The sequence below is a fragment of the Clytia hemisphaerica genome, unplaced genomic scaffold (assembly GCF_902728285.1).
Source record: "Clytia hemisphaerica strain Z4C2 unplaced genomic scaffold, Clytia hemisphaerica genome assembly, whole genome shotgun sequence".
NCBI classification, from domain to species: Eukaryota; Metazoa; Cnidaria; class Hydrozoa; order Leptothecata; family Clytiidae; genus Clytia; species Clytia hemisphaerica.
The window spans coordinates 529912-549669 of NW_027104107.1; the positions used below are offsets into that span (position 1 = coordinate 529912).

General features: G+C 35.4%; 1 protein-coding gene across 2 annotated transcripts; it reads right to left on the reverse strand.

The window, feature by feature from the left end:
• Positions 1–392: 392 nt before the first annotated feature.
• Positions 393–19664, reverse strand: LOC136813286 (prestin-like). 2 transcript variants are annotated; one of them, XM_067069799.1, is made up of 18 exons: positions 19299–19664; positions 18157–18267; positions 17422–17594; positions 9119–9289; positions 8101–8253; positions 7661–7743; positions 6726–6879; positions 5540–5650; positions 5240–5317; positions 4790–4885; positions 4423–4529; positions 4182–4248; positions 3669–3845; positions 2935–2979; positions 2522–2719; positions 1679–1733; positions 1274–1383; positions 393–588 (listed from the first exon to the last, which is right to left on the reverse strand). In XM_067069799.1, exons 1-18 carry the CDS (start codon positions 19609–19611, stop codon positions 424–426), a joined length of 2367 nt encoding a protein of 788 aa, XP_066925900.1. In that variant the 5' UTR covers positions 19612–19664; the 3' UTR covers positions 393–423. The 2 variants fall into 2 exon arrangements, with proteins under 2 accessions (XP_066925900.1, XP_066925901.1); XM_067069800.1 differs by lacking the exon at positions 2935–2979.
• Positions 19665–19758: the final 94 nt, after the last annotated feature.

Here is a 19758-nt window from a genome sequence, read left to right on the forward strand (position 1 = left end):
AATTACCAACTTACCATAAATACTAGAAAACAAATGTATATCAGCCATAAACAGTTTTAATACGAGATTTCTTTCTGAAGGAATTATCAGGGAGTAAAATCACTATTTCTTGCTAAATAACTATTTCTAACTGAGACGGAAAACTTTGACAAAATTTCTGTGAGACGGAAATCCGTCTGAGACGGAAGAACTTTGATCACTGAAATAAGATTTCACTAATTAAGAAATACCTTATCATATTGACAAACAACAACATTATCCGTGTCAAACAAATCAGCTTGTTCTTCATCATCAGTGACGTCATCTTCAGAATTTAACGGTTCCTCTTCCTTAACATGATAATAAACAAAACACATGTGTGGAAATTTTGAATTANAAAAAAGCTAGTGGAAAACACCCGTAAAAAACATTACGTCATGAATATCATGAATAATGATATGCTACGACCACACAATATTTTAAAGAAAGCCTTACCTCTCCCTCTGAGGATGTGGTAGCAGTATTTGATGTGGAAGGTTCCACATGGACCATCTCCCAATTTGAATGTTCTTCTTTGTCTTGTTGTTCTACACCACAAATACCTTCCGCCTGGAGAATAACAAAGATTTCGGGTGAAATGCTAGTCTAGACCTTCAAATCATGCTAAAGCTGACACGAAATCAGATGACTAGTTAGGTTTTCCTCTATCCCTGTACATTACACTTTACAGCAACTTTTGTAGGTATGCAACGAATTGCTAAATGCCTTTAAAAACATTTCTCATACGCAACAAAGTGTTGTGGTGTTTGTGGTTTGGAGTAACTTTTCATAGCCAAATTCTTCATTGAGCTCCGAAGATTGGTAGAAAAACATGGATAATAAACCCGGGATAGGAAGTACTAGGCAAAATTTGTATCGGGTCTGTGAGTGCCATAGGGGTACCTTTTTTACAACCTCGAAAGTTTCTCACAGGGGTACAAAAACCATAAAACATTAATTCAGTCTCTTACAGGGTCCAAAAATTACAACATATCAAAAAATGACTCTCCATAAATTCCCGTAATTTAGACAAACATTTGAAAAATTGCCTGAAATTTGAGATAATAAAAGGGTTTCATAGGGTCGTAAAAAAGGCAAAAAGGAGCAATATTTTCGAAATTTAGTCTCCCATGACGTCGATTTTCGAATTTGACTCGAACATACCCGTCACCACGCAAATCTAGTAAACCCCAGGATATTAAATACCCCACAAGCATGAGTGTGACAAATAAATACTTAACAAGCAACCCCTTACATGATATTTGAGGTATGCAAAATTGACAGCATCGTGAGTGGTGAGGAAGATATTATCCATTTTGCACAATGAGGTGAAACCACCATGCTCAAGTGTTTGAAGCAGATTTCCTATAGTCAAGAAATGATTCAGAAAAAGTTTATGACCTATTCGATGGCGTATAACATTATACAGAATAAGTGATATTCCAAATGAAATTTGCAGTCCGTAGTTTTTTAACATTGCTCTAGAGAGAAAAAGTACCTTGTTGGAAAGATAATTTTGTGAGTACATTAATATGAATATTTTTAAAGCCTGTGATATAACTGTTTGCCAGGAAAACAAATACTTGGGAATAAATACTTGGGAATAAATACATGGGAATAAATACCTGGGAATAAATATGGAATAAAACGCTGGAATTACCTGGACAATGCGATAACAGAACATCCACATTATGTTTTCTATATTCGTTGCAAACCTGAATAAATAAAAATTTTAAGAATGGTTTAAAAAATAATTTTTCAAAACACCAACATGTTAACTTAGAATTTTGAAAACTGCTGGTGTTTTGGTTTTGAGCCCCGAATCTTATGCCAAAATAATAACTAACTGTCATGACAGAACTACAATATTTATGGTCATTATCTACCTAAGTAAATCGCATTAGTGAATACCTTATTGGTATATATTTTCGCGTGTTACAAATTTTTGCGAATCGCGAATTTTTTTCGAAAAAACGTGTTTCACGTGTATTAAATTTCACGATTGCCGACTTCTGGAAAATTTTCGTGTGTATTAAATTTCGCGATTCACTAAACTAGGTATTTTAAGAAAGTGGGAATATAAAGCAAGAAAAAGATACGAAGAAAAAATTTTTCGCGCGTATTTAATTTCGCAATTTTGTAATTTTGAAAAATTTAAACAGTATTAAATTTCGCGAAAATTGATAAAAAAACTCGCGAAATTAAGTACCCGCGAAAATTTGTAACACGCGAAAATATATACCAATAAGGTAGATTCCATTGGATCTTTTAACTTTGGAAATATGGAATTTCTATCCCCATTGGGATCTCAATAGGAGTTTTTATCCCCACTGAAGAAAAAAATTCCACCGGGCCTTTAAAACAGGGGTGTACAAAGATAATAAACCTATTAAAAAGCATATTAAAAGTGTTCTGTCGTTCAATACGGGTAATATTAACCTTAACCAACGCACATAATATAATTTAACAAAAAAAAAAAAGTGAACATTGTATAAATACATACTGCTATGAGACATCCGACACCCATCGAATCTGCATATGAAATCTGTGAACAATCTAAGATGATAGTATGTATTGGACAAAAAGGTGGCTTGCTTTGCGGTATGGTCACTTTAGTAATACTGATCTTTGATTCCGTTCTTTTTTCGTTTGGTAAGTGGCCATTTGCATTGTCTTCCATAAGTGAAATATCACCACTCGTCTTTGTATATGAAGAAAGAAGAAGGATTTTTCTGATTGGGTAAGATGTTGGTCAAATGAAAATGTTTCGTATAAATGAATAACTTACAAGATTTTTTTTGAGGGATAAAAAGAAATGTCTGTACGATAGTGTAAGATTCAATTATTAAGTTTATTAAGTTTAAGCTTTAAGTAAGTAATATTTCAAAAAACTATGCGGTACGTTTTTCAACTTACATTATCTGCATCCAAGGGATTCTTAGGTGGTACATAACCGTTGATCTGTGAACGTTTAAAAAAAGGAGAAAATAATTGAAAAAAATTGTAGTCCTGTATGTTCATTGGTTATTTGATCAGTAGAAAGCAACCGTTTAATATTTCTCATGTTAGGGTTTAGGGTTAAACCCACAGCCAGGCCTTACAAGGGACTTCCTTTCATATCATATATCATATAAGGATCAAGGGTAAGTTTAAATTGGAAAGCAAATATCCACCATCTTTATTGGATTTTTTAATATGCTCCAGAAGAAGTCATTCTGAAAACATTAACGTCAACCCGCACATCACCAAATTGGAATTTGAAAAAAGTAATGGTGCGCTATCATGCACTTTAACGCGCGCTTCACTTTGCGCGCCTTCAATCGCACTTTTTCGAAAAAGCTTCCACGATGGTCAAAGAATGAAGCAACTCCATTGGCGCGATCTGCCGTCCACGGTTTAAAAAAGTTGAAATGTGTTCAACTTTTCTTTCGAGCGCGCGCTACATTTTTATGATGTAATCTTTTTTCCAAGCAAAAAGGATTGAAGCCAAAAAGTGCGATTGAAGGGGAGACCAGCCTTAACTTCGGGTAGAGAGATAGTAAAAAGAGAGCTTCCAGGGCGTCTTCTTCTTAAGTCTATTACTACTGATACAATTCCGAATGTAGAGCATGCAATGAAACCTCTTTGCTTTTATAAACATTTTCTAATACCTGATTTTGATCTTTAGGATTCGGTGTATGTAACTGGTAGCATTTTGGAACTGCCCATTTAATGCAATGTAATGGAGAAACAGTGGCTTTGTATAATGTCTTCTGGAAGAATTCTGTGTTGGCGTAAAACAATGGAGCGTGGAAGCGGAAGATTTTGATACCTGGCATCTCGTTGGCCTAAAATATCAATTAAGTTTAAACTAAAACTGTAAAAATTAGTAACATTTCTCAAAAACGCCCTAACATCTTAAAAAGACTGTTCTCAGCCTCATTTCAACCTTCGTACCGTGTTCAGCCTTATTTTTCGTCAAATTTCATGAATTCTATACCAACAGAGAAAATAGAATTTACTGGCACTAAAGTCATTCCATTGAAATTTCGACCTTAGAAAACTCGTACTTGATATTCTTATCAACTCTAAGTAACTGGTAGTTGTCTTCGTTTTCGGGTTCGGTAAAAGAGAATATTTAAATGGAATTCAAATAAGACGAAGGATTTTTCGATAAATCTTACAGGTTCAATGCCAATAGTTGTGTAAATTTCTGTGTCTTTTATATTCCCCATCAATGAACTACTTGGCCTAAAATGATAAATATAAAACAATGTAGAAAGCAGTTTCCTATGTGTTTATGGACCTTCGTTGTAAAACATGCATCAAAATACATCATAACTAGTTGTTCCAGACTAGTATGGATTTTCTCCAGCAAAAATGTGATAAGAAAATCGCTCGGTGGGATATATCATAAGTCCATACCTAGATGCCCTTACAACGGTGGCTAAGAGATTGAGAACAAATCCAATACCGAGACCATAATCAACACCACAACATATCACGGCAATGAAACTGCTTATCCAGATGGCCTGTATAATATTGAGAAAGAAGAAACAGTTAAAACGCACACACATACATGCACGCACGCACGTAAACAAGAGAATAGCTAATTCGGGGAGTATAGTGACTATAGTATATAGTATAGTAACTATGTTGGATTTAACGTTTTGTTATAACAATTTTGAGAGCATTTCTAAAGTGCAAAAAAGAACAAATACGTTATAAGGTAATTGTTATTTAAGCAATTTAAGATCTATTATAAAGACATGTGAAAGCGAAATGTACTCACAGCATCGATTTTGGAGACTTTGAACAAGACTTTCACAACACCAAATTGACGTAGTAATCCCTTCAACGCAACCATGATGATAGAAGCTAGAATTGCCTAGCAAAAATAACATTGGAATTAACTTAAGGAAAGAAATTTTCGCGGAAGTTAATTTCGCGGTTCACAGCTCAAAAATTGGGAAGTTTCACGGTTTAATTTGATTTCACGGTTGAGAGAATTTTTTGTTTACAAAATGGCCTCTTTTGCCCTAAAAAGACCAATTTTAGATGTGATCTTTTTAAATCCTGAGAATATTCGTGTTTCGCGGAATTTAATTTAATTTCATCAAATTCCGCGAAAATTTCTTCCCTTGAATAAAAGATTATCATGACCTGCTGACTAATAAAGTACTCATGAAAAAGGTGTGGTCAGTACCTGGGGATTCAACATGTGGAATACAACCATACTTACATTAGGTAAAAATCGAAATATTGGCGCCAAAACCGTTAATGTTAACAGAATCAATGCTACAGCATAGACGTTGGCAACCTAGAAATATACATTGAAAGCCAAATGATGCTATCCGTCACCTGTTGGGGTTTTTTAAGCGATGTCGATTTTATGTTTGCAAAAAAGACAACTTTTGAAAAAAAAATTCAAAAACTTCTGCTTAAAACACTTGTGACCTGGGTGTTTTATAAAACCATAACACTTGTTTGGGTTAAGGAGCCATTCGAGTTATAGAGGTTCGAGACTTCATGCTGTGTTTACCTGTGTGCTACCCAATTGTTCTTGAAGCAAGGATCTTGACAATGAACCAGCAGATACGAAACATGAAAAGAAGCTGCTTACGATATTACTAAAGCCATACGCATACAACTCCTGTAGATCAAAACAGTTTGATTAAAAAAACATAGCTCAATGGTCAGAATTGGTGGTTGTCACGATACAGCTATCAACCACTAACATTTATATACCCTGGACGAAGTTTCTCAATCACAGCTAAGCAAAATCTTTGATCGGAGTTTTTTTTTGAAAGTTGTATTGTAAATGCATTGAAGCACTAGATCTACTTTCTCTGGAATTATTTTGATGATGTAGCGCCGTTAAACGTTAATTTTTAACGCTGAAATGGCTTATTTGCGGTTATCACTTTCAAAAAATACCCTAATCAAAGATGGCGGAGATAGCTCTGTCCAGGGATATACAAAGGTCAGTACTATCATCAACCCTTACCGGCGGGGTCGGCTTAAGAGGGGTCTGATAATGAATTTACAGGAAATGATTCAAAATTCTTTGTTTTATGAGAATGTCAATGCAACGACTTCAGACATTTTGACGTCATTCCTTCCTGGTAAATTCGAACCTAGTCTCCTCACGTCTTAAAGGTTGATAGGTGTATTAAGGCCGGTCTCCACTTTCGCGCGAAATGAGCGACAGTTTTCTGCATAACCTTTTTTGCCTGAAGAAAAGATTACATCATAAAAAAGTTTCGCGGGAACAAAAAAAAAGTTGAAGGAAGTTCTACTTTTTTCATCCGTTACGTCAATTTCTACCAATGGAATTGCTGCATTTTTCAACCGCCCAATGACCTTACAAAAACGTCAAAAAGTTTTCGCTCATGTCGCGCGAAATTGGAGACCGGCCTTTATACAATTAATACTTCCCAATGATGTTTAAAGTTATTAAAGGATCTCAGTTTTAATAAAGGTAAATGGGCTAATGAAGTTGAAAAGGAGATCCCACTTAAATAGAAAGCTTTATTGTAACAAACAAACGAACGAGTAACTTTTAAGTAATCCTTAAAGGAAGCAAGTTGGACTGGCTTCTTTTTGCGTCTATTTGATACTATTCAAGAATTCAGAAAAACACTGTTACTTGTGCATTATTACTTTAGTAGGACATATTTTAAATAGAAATACTTAAAACGAGCAAATGAGGATTTGTTACCACGTACCTGATTGACATCAATGATATCACCATTTTTCTTGGCGAACGCTTTAGATATGGATACACTGATAGCGTAACTAACCAAAGCTATGGTTAGCGAGTCCACCAACATTTCTTTGATCAGATCCGAGTTGAATGAAGGATATGTAATTGGTGGCATTCTAAAGGGTTACAAATGTATAATATAATAAGTGCAATGGTTCGATAGGGTAAAAAGGATGGGCCTAAGCCCCCGGGGAGGGGTACTTAGGTAAAAATGGGTGCTGGGTATGTTCGGACGGTAAGGGTCAGTTTTTTTACCCTTCAAAGTCTTTCTAAGGGTCCCGTAAGAGGTCCCGTCTGCACATACCCCTTATCCGCCAACCGTAGTACCCCCCCCCGGGGCTTATGTATAATAAAACCATGGCCTTTAGAGTGAATACGTACCATACACGTAGTATCAGAATCTGTTTGGAGATTAAGTACCTTGCTGTTTAATTTGAAAAGTAAGTAAAGTTATGAGTAGTATGAGAGAATTGAGAGAATGAGAGAATTCCATGCATTTATTTTAAACTGAATAAAAATGTTTTGAAAATCCTTCTACAAAACAATTTCTAGAACTTCATTCACCCGGAGGGGGGGGGTACTTAGGCAAATAGAGGGTACGGTATGTAATTTTGGATTTCCAAAGTCCCGCTAAGGGTCGGGAAAATTAGAAAATCAAATTTCAGTCCTACTAAGGGTCGGAAAAATGGGAAAATTTCAACTTTTTACCCCCGGGAAGATCGAAATTTGGTCAAAATTGGTCAAATTTGTCCCGCTAAGGGTCGTAAAATTCCCTAAATGTTCCTTTGTTTTCTCCTTTCACAAGGGTCAAAAGTCGGGCGGCACCCCCCTCTATCAAGCCTAGTAAACCCCACACTTATTTCGAGGTAGTAAGTTGCCGATAGCATAATCACTTACCCTTTAGGAACATTTTTCAATATGATGACATCATATCTATGATGAAAATCAAAACCATATGATAAACCAAGTCCCAGTGATATCTAAAAGCAATCAAAACGTTAAATCTGTGACATAAACAAAGTTGTTAGATTTAGAATTTCCAGTCTTAAACTTGGCTATGGGTTGTTAATTGTACATAATAAGAAGTCTGTTACTAAAGTTTATTCATCTTGGCAACCGGAGTACTGATAACTGAAAAATGACACTGTAAAGTAGCGATAGAAATGGTCGGGTGAGTGGCACCTTCCCCTACCTTTCGGTAGATAGCCATCGAAAGATGAGCCCTCGGGTCGCGTTAGACCACAGTCGCAGACTTCCTTATTTTAATCATGAACCCTGTGATTGATACGTGAGGATCTCCCGACGTGAATTCACATATCCGAGCATAATATACTTACAACAATAAGTTCAGCTGGTATAGGGATTTTGATCTTCTCTTTATACTTTTGAGCGAAATGTTTCACCACAAGTAGAATAATAAATGCAACCAACCCAATCAAAAAAGAAACGTAATTCGCTTGTTTGATATTGTAAAATATATAGCCGTAAATCTGAAAATGAAAAAAGTTTAAAAATAAATCGTTTTCTAACTGAGAAGGCAGAAGCTTTGTAATGAGCCGAGTGATTTAAGCCGTTAGCTCGCTAGAATCCAGGAGTCCATTCTGTCAATAGATAAACAAGTCAGCTGGTTTTGGACAATGATCGAAATTTAGCTTACTGAGCTATTCACGTAAAATATCGACTATAACAACACTACAGGGCCAATAAATAATTCGGCCGGGGAATATGAAAATATCAGTTCTAAACTTGCTAGATGATGCATTTAAAGTCTAATATTAATAGTACATCAGAGCCCCCGTCCCGCCAATTTCAGTTGAAGCGTGGCTGAAACATAAAATTCTTTATTGTCAACACAGTCCATGATATTCATTACGTAATGCTTTCTACGGAAACAACCCAGTTTTGGCCATTAGCAGCAAATTTCAAACAATTTTTCTCTACCTTAGATTTGTCTTTACTGGCAAAAACCAGGGTATCTTCGCAAAAAACAACAACATTGCGTCATAAATCAGGCCCGTAGCATCCGGGGGGGGGGGGGGGGGGGGCAAAAAAAAGTTGGTAGCTTTGAAAAATCTTGTATTACTGGCTTCATTTTGAACATTAATCCGTTTTCCAAAATCTAGCGAAATTGCGAAATTTTTTCTTGTTGTAAATTTACGAAAACAAATTGCCGAATAATTTTAAATAATCACAAAGTGATGTTCGGGTTACAGCCAAAAAGTTTGAACAACCAAAGTTCACCGGGATTTACTAATCAAAATGTAATCATAATTAACGCTAGCCAAGATTGGAAGTAATCGAATTTGAAAAACCAAGTCCTGCTGTCAGATATCAGAAAGAAATATATAAACTCACCTTAAATAAACTGAAGAAACCACTTGTGTCTGCTCTTGGTATGTTCATTCCCACTAAATGTTTGACTTGACTGGTGGCAATGTGAAATGCTGCACCAGTAGTGAAGCCACTGATCAATGCATCTGACAAAAAGATGGTGATGAAGCCAAAACGAAGAAGACCAAATATCACCTATGGAATGAATTGAAACCTAAGGTCAAAAGATGCGGATTTTTGCCTGATAGCTAATTGGTTTGGACAGCTTATGTCCTGAAGCTTGTGAAGCTAAAACGAACAAGCTAGATGCTGAATGGACCTACCTGATGATGAAAATTAGATAGCAATGACGAGAAATAAAAACAAAATCAATCAGAAAATATAGCGGTTAGCGAAAATGCATTCAATTTCATCATTGATTGTTGATGGGGGAAGAGGGAAAACTCCCTACTCCCCGTAGGGAAAAAAGAAATAGAAAGTTCCGGTTGCAAAATTGCAAAAGTTTTATTGACAATCATGCTTCATGACATGGCATTGTTATCAATAATTTTTTTTAAGTGAAAAAACAAAGAAATATAAGGAAAAAGCCCAATTCAAATCTGCAAAAACGGCGATTTCCGGCATACTTCCGGCATTTTCGGCCAGAAAAATATGATTCTCAAAAATCCGAATCGGCCACACTTAGGGCATTGCTGATACACATCTTTGTGCAAAAATCGGGAAAAACGAATAATGAAATCTCGAAAAAATGGCAACAAACCGGTTTTGACGGCATATTTCCGGCATTTTTGTCCGAAATTTTTTTTCTTCAAAAAATCAGGCTCCGTCACATTTTAGGTATTGCCATTTTGCATCAGTGTGCAAAATTTCATAAAAAAAGATAAAGTACAGCTCGAGAAATTCAAGAAAATTCGAGTCTTTCCGGGGAAATTAGGTTGTTCCAGCGATTTTTAAATAGTTCCGGCTTCAAAAATCAATTTTATTGAAAGTTGAAACATGCTTGATGGTGGGCATTGCTATTAATAATGTTTTTGAATTAAAAAACAACCAATTATAAGGAAAAAGTCCAATGAAAATCCAGAAAAACGGCGATTTCCGGCATATCTTTTTTATTTTTATTTTTATTTTTTATTTATTTTTATTTTATTTTTATTTATTTTCATTTTCGGCCGGAAAATTTTTTTCTTCGAAAATTAGGCTCCGTCACTTTTTAGGAATCATCATTTTGCATCTTTGTGCCAAAAATCAGAAAAAACTAATGAGCCGATCCCGAGAAAAGTTGGTAACAGACGAACGAACGAATGGACGGACGAACATGGGTTAATTCAAAGGACATCTACCAGGGTACCCGGAGGTAGGTCCAAAAGACCAAAAATACACGCTTTTTTATAAGAATAGTGTTTTTTTTTTGGCTGAGGGTGAGCATTATTCTCATTTTTCTATTGTTCTAAACAATAGGCATATTGTTCTAACTCCGAAATCTCACCTTGATATTCTTATAGAAGTTATTCTTATAAAAAAAGGCGTGCATCAATTATTGAAGAAGCTGGAAGAAGTGTAAGCTAAGGTCAAAGCTTAGGAGGACCTTCGCAAACATGTTTGTTATAAAAATACTTTTTTTTGCAAAAAAAAGAACTCGTGAGGGTGAGTCGAGAAGAAAAAACCGGGAACGGATTTGACAAAAATACTGAATTCATTTGCTATTTTTGAGATTTTGAGATCAACTTCCTCGTATATTTTTTAATTGAAACATTTGGACATCTTTCACTCGCTTTCAATATAAGAAAAGGTGATATTCAATGTAGTATAGTAGCAGGAAGTTGCTGACCTTTACTTCCTTTACTTCCTCACGCACATCTTGTAGTACTCATTCGCCCTCACGCCCCAATAACCAAACTATAACCGCTTCAATAAAGCACACATTTCCGTCCTAGATACACGTTGTTTTTTATAAGAACAAACTATATAAGAACATAACGCTTCGAAGACCAAAATAATAAGAACAAGTTACGAACGATCTGAGGCTCCCAGACTCATCCAATTTTATAGGAAATTGCACAAGAATAACCGCAAAATGGTGAAAATAAGAACATCTTAAGAACATCTATAGGCTTAAAACTTAAAAAGTTAAAAATATTCTGAAGGCTTCAGAAATTTTGGATGTTCTTAAAGAGAAAGGTGTACATTTGGAAGTTGTTTTTAGAACATACCTTTCCTTCATCTAAAAACACTTTTGGTAGTTTTAAAAGTAATATAGTATCAATTTAAACTGCTTTTAACGCCTTATTGAAGTAGTTAAGGTTTAAGTAACTAGGGGTGGGTGACATCCGACTAAAAGTCTTCATCTCGTAAAATAGAGGGAGAAAGGGGGACTTCCTTTAAAGTTGTTAAGGGAGTGAGGGAGGAAGGAAGAGGGGGTTCCTTTTAAAACGGTTAAGGGAGTATGTATCATTTGACCTACTACGCCTATGTAATTGAACAATAACGTACGCAATCTTCCTAGGTTTAACTGATATAAAAAGACGGCTTGCCACGGAGAAAAATCATTCTCAACACTTAAGAACCACACTAAAAGAGCAAATTCTTCTATATTAATTAAATCGATGAAAATGTTGAAAGCTTTATTGTTTATCTCATTCGTTATTTATGCTGTCCAAGGTAAGTACAATAAACCAGCTGCGCTGGAAGCTCTGGCTCAAGAGAATAAAAGATGTGAAAGATGAGTTTGTTGAGTAAGCTGTGTTAGAACGTTGCCCACAAACTAGAATCAGAACAGATCAGAAAAGCAAAGTAATAATTCTATTGCAGAACGAGTATGAGAAATAATCTTAACGAATATAAATCCGGGGGGGGGGTACTAGGGTTGGTGAATGAGGGGTATGTGCGGACGGGACCTCCGAAAACCGACCCTTAGAGAGACCAAATTTTAGTGAAAAAGTGACCCTTAGAGAGACTTTTTCGAAAAATTTTCTCTGATTTTTAAAAATTTCCTACCCTTAGTGAGACTTTTTTGTATTTTTTTCTCTCAAAATCAAATTTTTTTTCTAAAAATCGTGATTTTTCCCACCCTTAGAGAGACTACTTTGAAATTTCCTGATTTTTGTAACCCTTAGAGAGACTTTTTTTAAAAGGTGAAAAACCCGAACCTTACCGTCCGCACATACCCAGCACCTATTTTTGCCTAAGTACCCCCCCCGGATATAAATAAACCAGCTGAAAATTTAGCTCTTCTAAGTGATTACACGTGTACTTTCTTGCCTAAAGAACCCCAACCCACCCCCCCCCCGCCCACTCATCCTCGACTAAAAAGTTCAAAATTGGAGCTAAAGGAGTTAAACATTTAGGAGTCGATATTTCCAAGTTCTTATAAATTTATGTTTTTCTAAACTTGCCAATAGTGAAGCCATGATGCGCCGTTGATTAGATTGTCCGGATAAAATTTTGGGGAGAAATATAGCCTAAATTAGAGGCCACGGCTTTTAGCTAAGCATTATTTTTTCTGCTGGGATAATACTTGGGGGAAAGTAGGATAAACCAAATAAAATGGTACAATAGTGTGTATGTAATAAATAGTGGTATATTTGGAAAAAACCTGTTTCGGGTTTGAAAAATCTTCAAAAGGAACGGTCGCCCCAGCCAATGAAATTAAGACAAAGTTCAAAAAATATCATTTTCAGTTATAACACTGTGAAAATTTCTCCGATCTTGTTAAAATTTACACAGGAATTGTGTTTTAGTATCCTTTACTGAATTCTGATATGTTTGTAAAAAATCTGTGTCGGGTTTGAAAAATCAAAAGGAACGGTCGCCAGCCGACGACAAAGTCCAAAAACGATCATTTTCAGCCATAACACTTGAAGATTTCCCGATCTTGTTCAAAATTTACACATGAATTGTGGTTTTAGTCCTTTACGGAATTCTGATTGTTTGTAAAAAATCTGTGTCAGGTTTGAAAAATCAAAAGGAACGGTCGCCAGCCGACGACAAAGTCCAAAAATGATCATTTTCAGCCATAACACTGTGAAAATTTCTCCGATCTTGTTCAAATTTACACAGGAATTGTGTTTTAGTATCCTTTACTGAATTCTTATAGTGATATGTTTGTAAAAAATCTGTGTCGGGTTTGAAAAATCAAAAGGAACGGTCGCCAGCCGCGATGAAATTACGACAAAGTCCAAAATTTCTCCAATCTTGTTCGAATTTACACAGGAATTGTGTTATAGTATCCTTAATGAATTCTCATAGTGATATGTTTGTAAAAAATCTGTGTCGGATTTGAAAAATCAAAAGGAACGGTCGCCAGCCGACGACAAAGTCCAAAAACGATCATTTTCAGCCATAACACTGTGAAGATTTCTCCAATCTTGTTCAAATTTACACAGGAATTGTGTTTTAGTATCCTTTATTGAATTCTCATAGTGATATGTTTGTAAATAATCTGTGTCAGGTTTGAAAAATCAAAAGGAACGGTCGCCAGGCAGTCAACAATGTCAATGATGAGAATACAAAACAGGATCATTATCAGCCATACACATAACACCATAAACATTACTCAGATCGTTTTCAAATTTGCACTGTAATGTTGTGATTTTAGTATTCTCTTTTGAATTCCAATGGCTATGTGTTTGAAAGTTTCATTTCCAAGTTACAGAGTTTTATGGTTTTGTGCGTCGTGCGTCTAGAAGAGAAGTTAGCCATATGCAAGATTTAAGCACTCGATCAGCTGACGATTCATGGCCAAAATTTCTCCAAAGTCTTTCCACATTGTTAGAGAACCAGTATGCATTAAACTTCTCATAAATCATGTCCAAAATATCATGAATAATGATGAAAATGATCAATTTTTCACTGAGATTTGCTCATTCGCTACACAGTCAGCTAGCCCACTATATTATCGGAATCCAGATAATCCGTTTTTATTAAATCGGAATAGATTATCGGATTAGATAAACAAGCAAAAAATGTCTTGACCGTCGTCGGACGAGAGAGAATTTAAGGCTCCTAGGCCGGAGCAATTATACCATAAAGTGTTTTTACCACTGAGTAAAGAAAAGATTGATAAGGTACGCATTTAATGTTTTTCACTGACTGTCAGAAGATTTAAATCAACCATCAACAGTTTTGACTGTCAAATACAAAATATTGACAATTGAAAATGTAAAGTATACATTAAGAGTAATATTCTTTTAATTGACAGTCCATAAAAACTGTTGATCGTCAGTCGAAGTTACCGACAGTCAGTAAAAAAAAAGTACCTAATCGATCATACAAGAAGTTTTAATGATAGCTGAGAGTCGAACCTTAATCCTTTCACAAAGTTACCTAATGCTTTGTCAGTCCTAATTCAATGAAAAATGTTACCATTTGATTTTGTCCGTCTTTTAGCCACCAATTCTCATGAAGATGAACAAGAAGATCCACATAAATGGGGTATGATCAAAACCAAACATCACGGACGAAATCATCCATACCGTCAGCAAATCAAAAAATACCGACAAAACCATCACGATGAACAAAATGTCGAGGACCAAGACGCTTTTGTCGGGCGAATGGCCAATTCAAAAGTTCTCAGAGCGTTTGGCCTAGCCTCAAGTTTGGCCAAAAAATTCGGAGATGAAAAAGAAGACCCACATAAATGGAGTATGATCAAAACCAAACATCACGGACAAAGTCATCGACATCGACACCAAATCAAGAAATACCGACAAAACCATCACGACGAAGAAAATAACGAAGATCAAGACGCTTTTGTCGGAAGATTAGGAAGCAGTAAACTATTCAGACTTTTAAACGTTGTGCCCAAAGTTGCAAGTAAATTTGGAGACGAGCAAAAAGGTAGGATTTCATTAAAACATTTACATCATAAATAATCAAATGTTATAACCGATGCAGCGTCAGAATTTGGCACGAGAACAAAATAGCAAAATTAAGCTATTCCCTTCCAATAGATCTTTGAATGTAAAAAATTGTACATAAAAACCATCCCCACTGTCTTTTTTAAGCTTGGAACAAATGAATTCCTATTTTCATTGGGAATTCGATAGAAATATTACTTCACCCCTCCGTGGTATAAAGTTTCACCGGGACTGTGGGACAGGGGTGTGTTCAATGTTTTTCACTGACTTTCAGAAAATTTAATCCACCATCAACAGTTTTGACTGTCGAATACAAATTATTGACAATTGAAAATTGAAAGTGTAAGATTTTTTGTCAAAAATCTTTTATTTGACAGTCCATAAAAACTGTTGATCGTCAGTCAAAGTTACCGACAGTCAGTAAAAAACAAGTACCTAATCGATCATACAAGAAGCTTTAATGATAGCTGAGAGTCGAACCTTAATCCTTTCACAAAGTTACCTAATGCTTTGTCAGTCCTAATTCTATGAAAAATGTTACCATTTGATTTTGTCCGTCTTTTAGCCACCAATTCTCATGAAGATGAACAAGAAGATCCACATAAATGGGGTATGATCAAAACCAAACATCACGGACGAAATCATCCATACCGTCAGCAAATCAAAAAATACCGACAAAACCATCACGATGAACAAAATGTCGAGGACCAAGACGCTTTTGTCGGGCGAATGGCTAATTCAAAAGTTCTCAGAGCGTTTGGCCTAGCCTCAAGTTTGGCCAAAAAATTCGGAGATGAACAAGAAGATCCACATAAATGGGGTTTGATCAAAACCAAACATCACGGACGAAATCATCCATACCGTCAGCAAATCAAAAAATACCGACAAAACCATCACGATGAACAAAATGTCGAGGACCAAGACGCTTTTGTCGGGCGAATGGCTAATTCAAAAGTTCTCAGAGCGTTTGGCCTAGCCTCAAGTTTGGCCAAAAAATTCGGAGATGAAAAAGAAGACCCACATAAATGGAGTATGATCAAAACCAAACATCACGGACAAAGTCATCGACATCGAAACCAAATCAAGAAATACCGACAAAGCCATCATGATGAAGAAAATGGCGAGGACCAAGACGCTTTTGTCGGAAGATTAGGAAGCAGTAAACTATTCAGACTTTTAAACGCTGTGCCCAAAGTTGCAAGTAAATTTGGAGACGAGCAAAAAGGTAGAACTTCATTTAGTTATTTAGATAATAAATAATCAAATGTTAACGAAATGCCAAAATTAAGCCATTACAATAGATCTTTGAGTTTGACACCACTTTTTCGAAAAAGAACTAAGTGAAAACCCAACGTCACAGAAAAGAAGCCTGAGTGTAGTTTTGTCAATATAATTGCGAAATTCTCAAAATTCGGTGTAAACGAGTTTTTTTACTCAGAGTTAGCTTATCCTGGCTAATCTATAACATACCTGAAAATGAAAAATTAAAGCGGAACTTCAGACAGACAGACAAATGCCTTTCACAGCACCGCCTTTTTTCTCGGCAATTCGAAGGCTTAAACGCCCCAACTATAATTATCTCAATAATGTATGCCTGCATAGTTTCCTCCCGCCCCCCTTTTTGCTGGGGGATTCTTTTTCAAAAAATTTTCCAAAAGGGGGGTGATATCCAGGGGGGTTTAAAAAGGTGCAACAAAATATTTCTGGGAACAGAAAGTCTTCTATCAATTTTTTAGTTTTTTTTTACATATGCATGTTTCTCTTCTTCAAATCACATATTAAAAACAATCCACTTCGCTATTTGCAGTATTAACGTTTATGTTGGACGAATTAACAATTTACAAACACTCAGAGCTTCTAAGTCCGTCTAAGATTATTTTAAAATATTTAATCAATCGAAAGATATAGGAGATTACAATTAAATAATTTGCATTTAAATTTTCTTATTTCAGAAAAGTGAGGAAATGTTACCTGGAAAGAAGTATCAAAATCAAAGCCACAAAACACCAAGATGATGTAATCTGGAAATTTTTGTTAAATCTATTCGCCATAGTAAAAGCTTTTCGGCTACGCCATCGTCAGTACAAAACTGGAATTTTTTAATTTTTTTGTTTTTTTGATTAATTTTATTGAAAGATAATTCTCATCTTGAATAATCTGCTTTTTATTCTATCTTAAGAATAAAATTGTACTCGAATCGGATTAGTTTTTGCATGAATCTAATTTCGCGAATCATCATCACCTCGTGCGATGTTGCAATAAATTTCTCGAAAAACGCGAAAATTTATTCCGCAAAAATTAATTGGAAAATCGGCCTCCTTAAATCTGCCTTATATCTTTTTCTTAGCCATTTTTGACATATGAGGCTCAAAAGATTCTTATGCTTTATCTAAATTAAATTAGGTCCTGTTAGGTCTCGTGTTCTTAAAGAATTAATAATTCAGCGTGTAATCCGATAGCTGTTAATATTACCTGGAAGATGCCGACCATGAATGATAGAGTAACAGCATATTCAACTTTTTGTGTTATAAGATACTGTTGTTGGTCGAAAAGCGTTGCGTTCGGCCTGTCCAAAGTCACAGGGTAGTTCTGAAAATGTCCCTGCACCGATTCGCCAACCATTAGTGAGATAATCGCAAAGGTTCCTGTAAAATAGAGAGATTCGTTATACTTTGGCGATTCGTCGACCTTTTATTGATTGAAATCCCAGATTTCAGCTGTTTTTTGTTGCGAGACGCTTGCGAGAAAAATGACACACCATTAACAACACTATTCAACCTAAAATTACTTTTAAAAGTTTTTACGAAAAGAAATTGTTACGGCAAATGGTAGATCGTTAGAGATTTCAATTTTTCGGCATAAAAGACTTTCGTGCGTGTTTGTCAAAGATTCGCGGAAAGCGAAAGTTTCTCTTTATATCATAACTATTTTGACCTTCATTATACCAAACAATATGACTGACTATCACTTCTTCAAATGACAATCGAAACCTTGACCCCATAGGCGTAGCGAGATACCCTGCAAAATTTATGAGGGAGTGCAGAAGTATATGACATATTTATTATCTTTTGATAAAACAAAGACAATAATTACAGTGTCGTAAAAACCGCTCTCATCCATAAATTTTGCAGGGTATCTCGCTACGCCTGTGTTAACCCCGAGAAGTAAGAGCCGAACTTAATATTTTTCTGGATGTTTTGAACATACCTATGTTAAGAAATCTTGATGTCCCCATGAAGAAATAAACAATCACAGGAACGAGTGATGTATAAAGACCATAAATTGCCGGTAATGTTGTTAACATCCCATACGCCATTCCTAGAAATGAAAATAGTCAGTTATTGTGCAGGTGGGACAATCCATAAGCGTCCTAAGCGTACCACTTACAACATATCCGAACTAGAACCTTAAAAGGAATATCGACTAAACTGTATTACGAGGCTAAAGAGTTTTTCACGCATAACAAGGCTCAAAGAAAATGAAAAATAGATAAAAAACATGTACCAAATCAAATCATGAAGAACGGTGAAGAAAATAGTGCTCAATAACAAGTAGAGCTAAATCATTTCATATATTTCTTTTCAAAAATTAAAAACAAATATTACACTGTGTTTCACATAAAACATGTATAAATATTAAATCGATTGCCATGTTTGACAATCTTCATCAAAATCAAATTTCAAGGGAAAAAGACTGATGACTTTCTTTTTCGATTATGGTAAACTAAATGGTCTTAAAGCTACAAAAAGTAGGTAAAAGAAACATCTCTTAAATACCTCTGTATGCAACACATCTTCACACTTATTTCTACTTATGCGCATGCGTAATTTATCGTTCTTTTAAACCACACGCAGTTAATTCCCGTGATAAACAAAAAGGAATGAAAGGGGTGGTACAGTCACTTTCGGTCGGGGTTGTGGACGGCAAAATATGTCGTTTCGTTCTTTGATAGTCGTTTCGTTCTTTGATAGTTAGGGTTAGGATTAAATTAATGTTAAATTGTCTGAAAACGTTACATAGTTAGGGTTTAGGGTTTGAAATATGTCGTTCTTTGATAGTTAGGGTTAAGGCTTGTCGTTCTTTTTGTCGCTTTTTAATAGTTATTTGTCATTCTTTTTTAGATTGTTTGGATAGTATTTATACCGTAACTACTAATATGGTAGATTTGTGGATTTTTACATATCATATGGTAGATTTACAATATCTACACATATAGTAGATTTACGAATTCGAATATCTACACATATTGTAGATTTACGATTTTTACATATCTACACATATGGTAGAAATAAGTGCGAGATTGGTCTGCTGTATGTTAAAAGTTAAACGACTGTTAAAAGAAAATATACCTTGTGGAATTTGAAAAACACCTAGTGTGAACCCAGCAACCAAATCTTTAGTGATATAATCTTTCTTATATTTCGGTAGCCAAGATACAAATGGAAAAAAAGACAACATTCGTTTCCCTACATCAGTACATGAGCATTTTGAAGCTTTTTCTTTCCATTTAGACACTGTTCGAGTGAGAAGTGGCTCTTTTGTACTGTCTTTTTCGGCGGCAAGTGCCCCGACATCTTCTTCAGTGTATATCGGTCTGTTGATTGTCACTCGTCGCCGAGGTGTAAAGTTCTCGATCGAATCTGGTACTTTTCCGGCACTCATAATGTGTTTTTAATACCATCAAGTATTAGTTAGTCATCTGGAATATTGAGAAAAACGCTATAAAAATGTCAGAAGCAATATAATATTAGTACAGTTAAATCGTCATTATTTCGAACTTGAAAATGCATCAATCTAAGTTATGGACAA

Coding starts and splice junctions, on each gene's coding strand:
- LOC136813286 (XM_067069799.1), bottom strand. CDS start 19,611: ATGAGTGCCGGAAAAGTACCAGATTCGATCGAGAACTTTACACCTCGG. Junction 5,651..6,725: donor ATATCATTGATGTCAATCAG/GTACGTGGTAAC, acceptor TTTGATCTACAG/GAGTTGTATGCGTATGGCTT. Junction 589..1,273: donor TTGCATACCTCAAATATCAT/GTAAGGGGTTGC, acceptor GTTATTCTCCAG/GCGGAAGGTATTTGTGGTGT.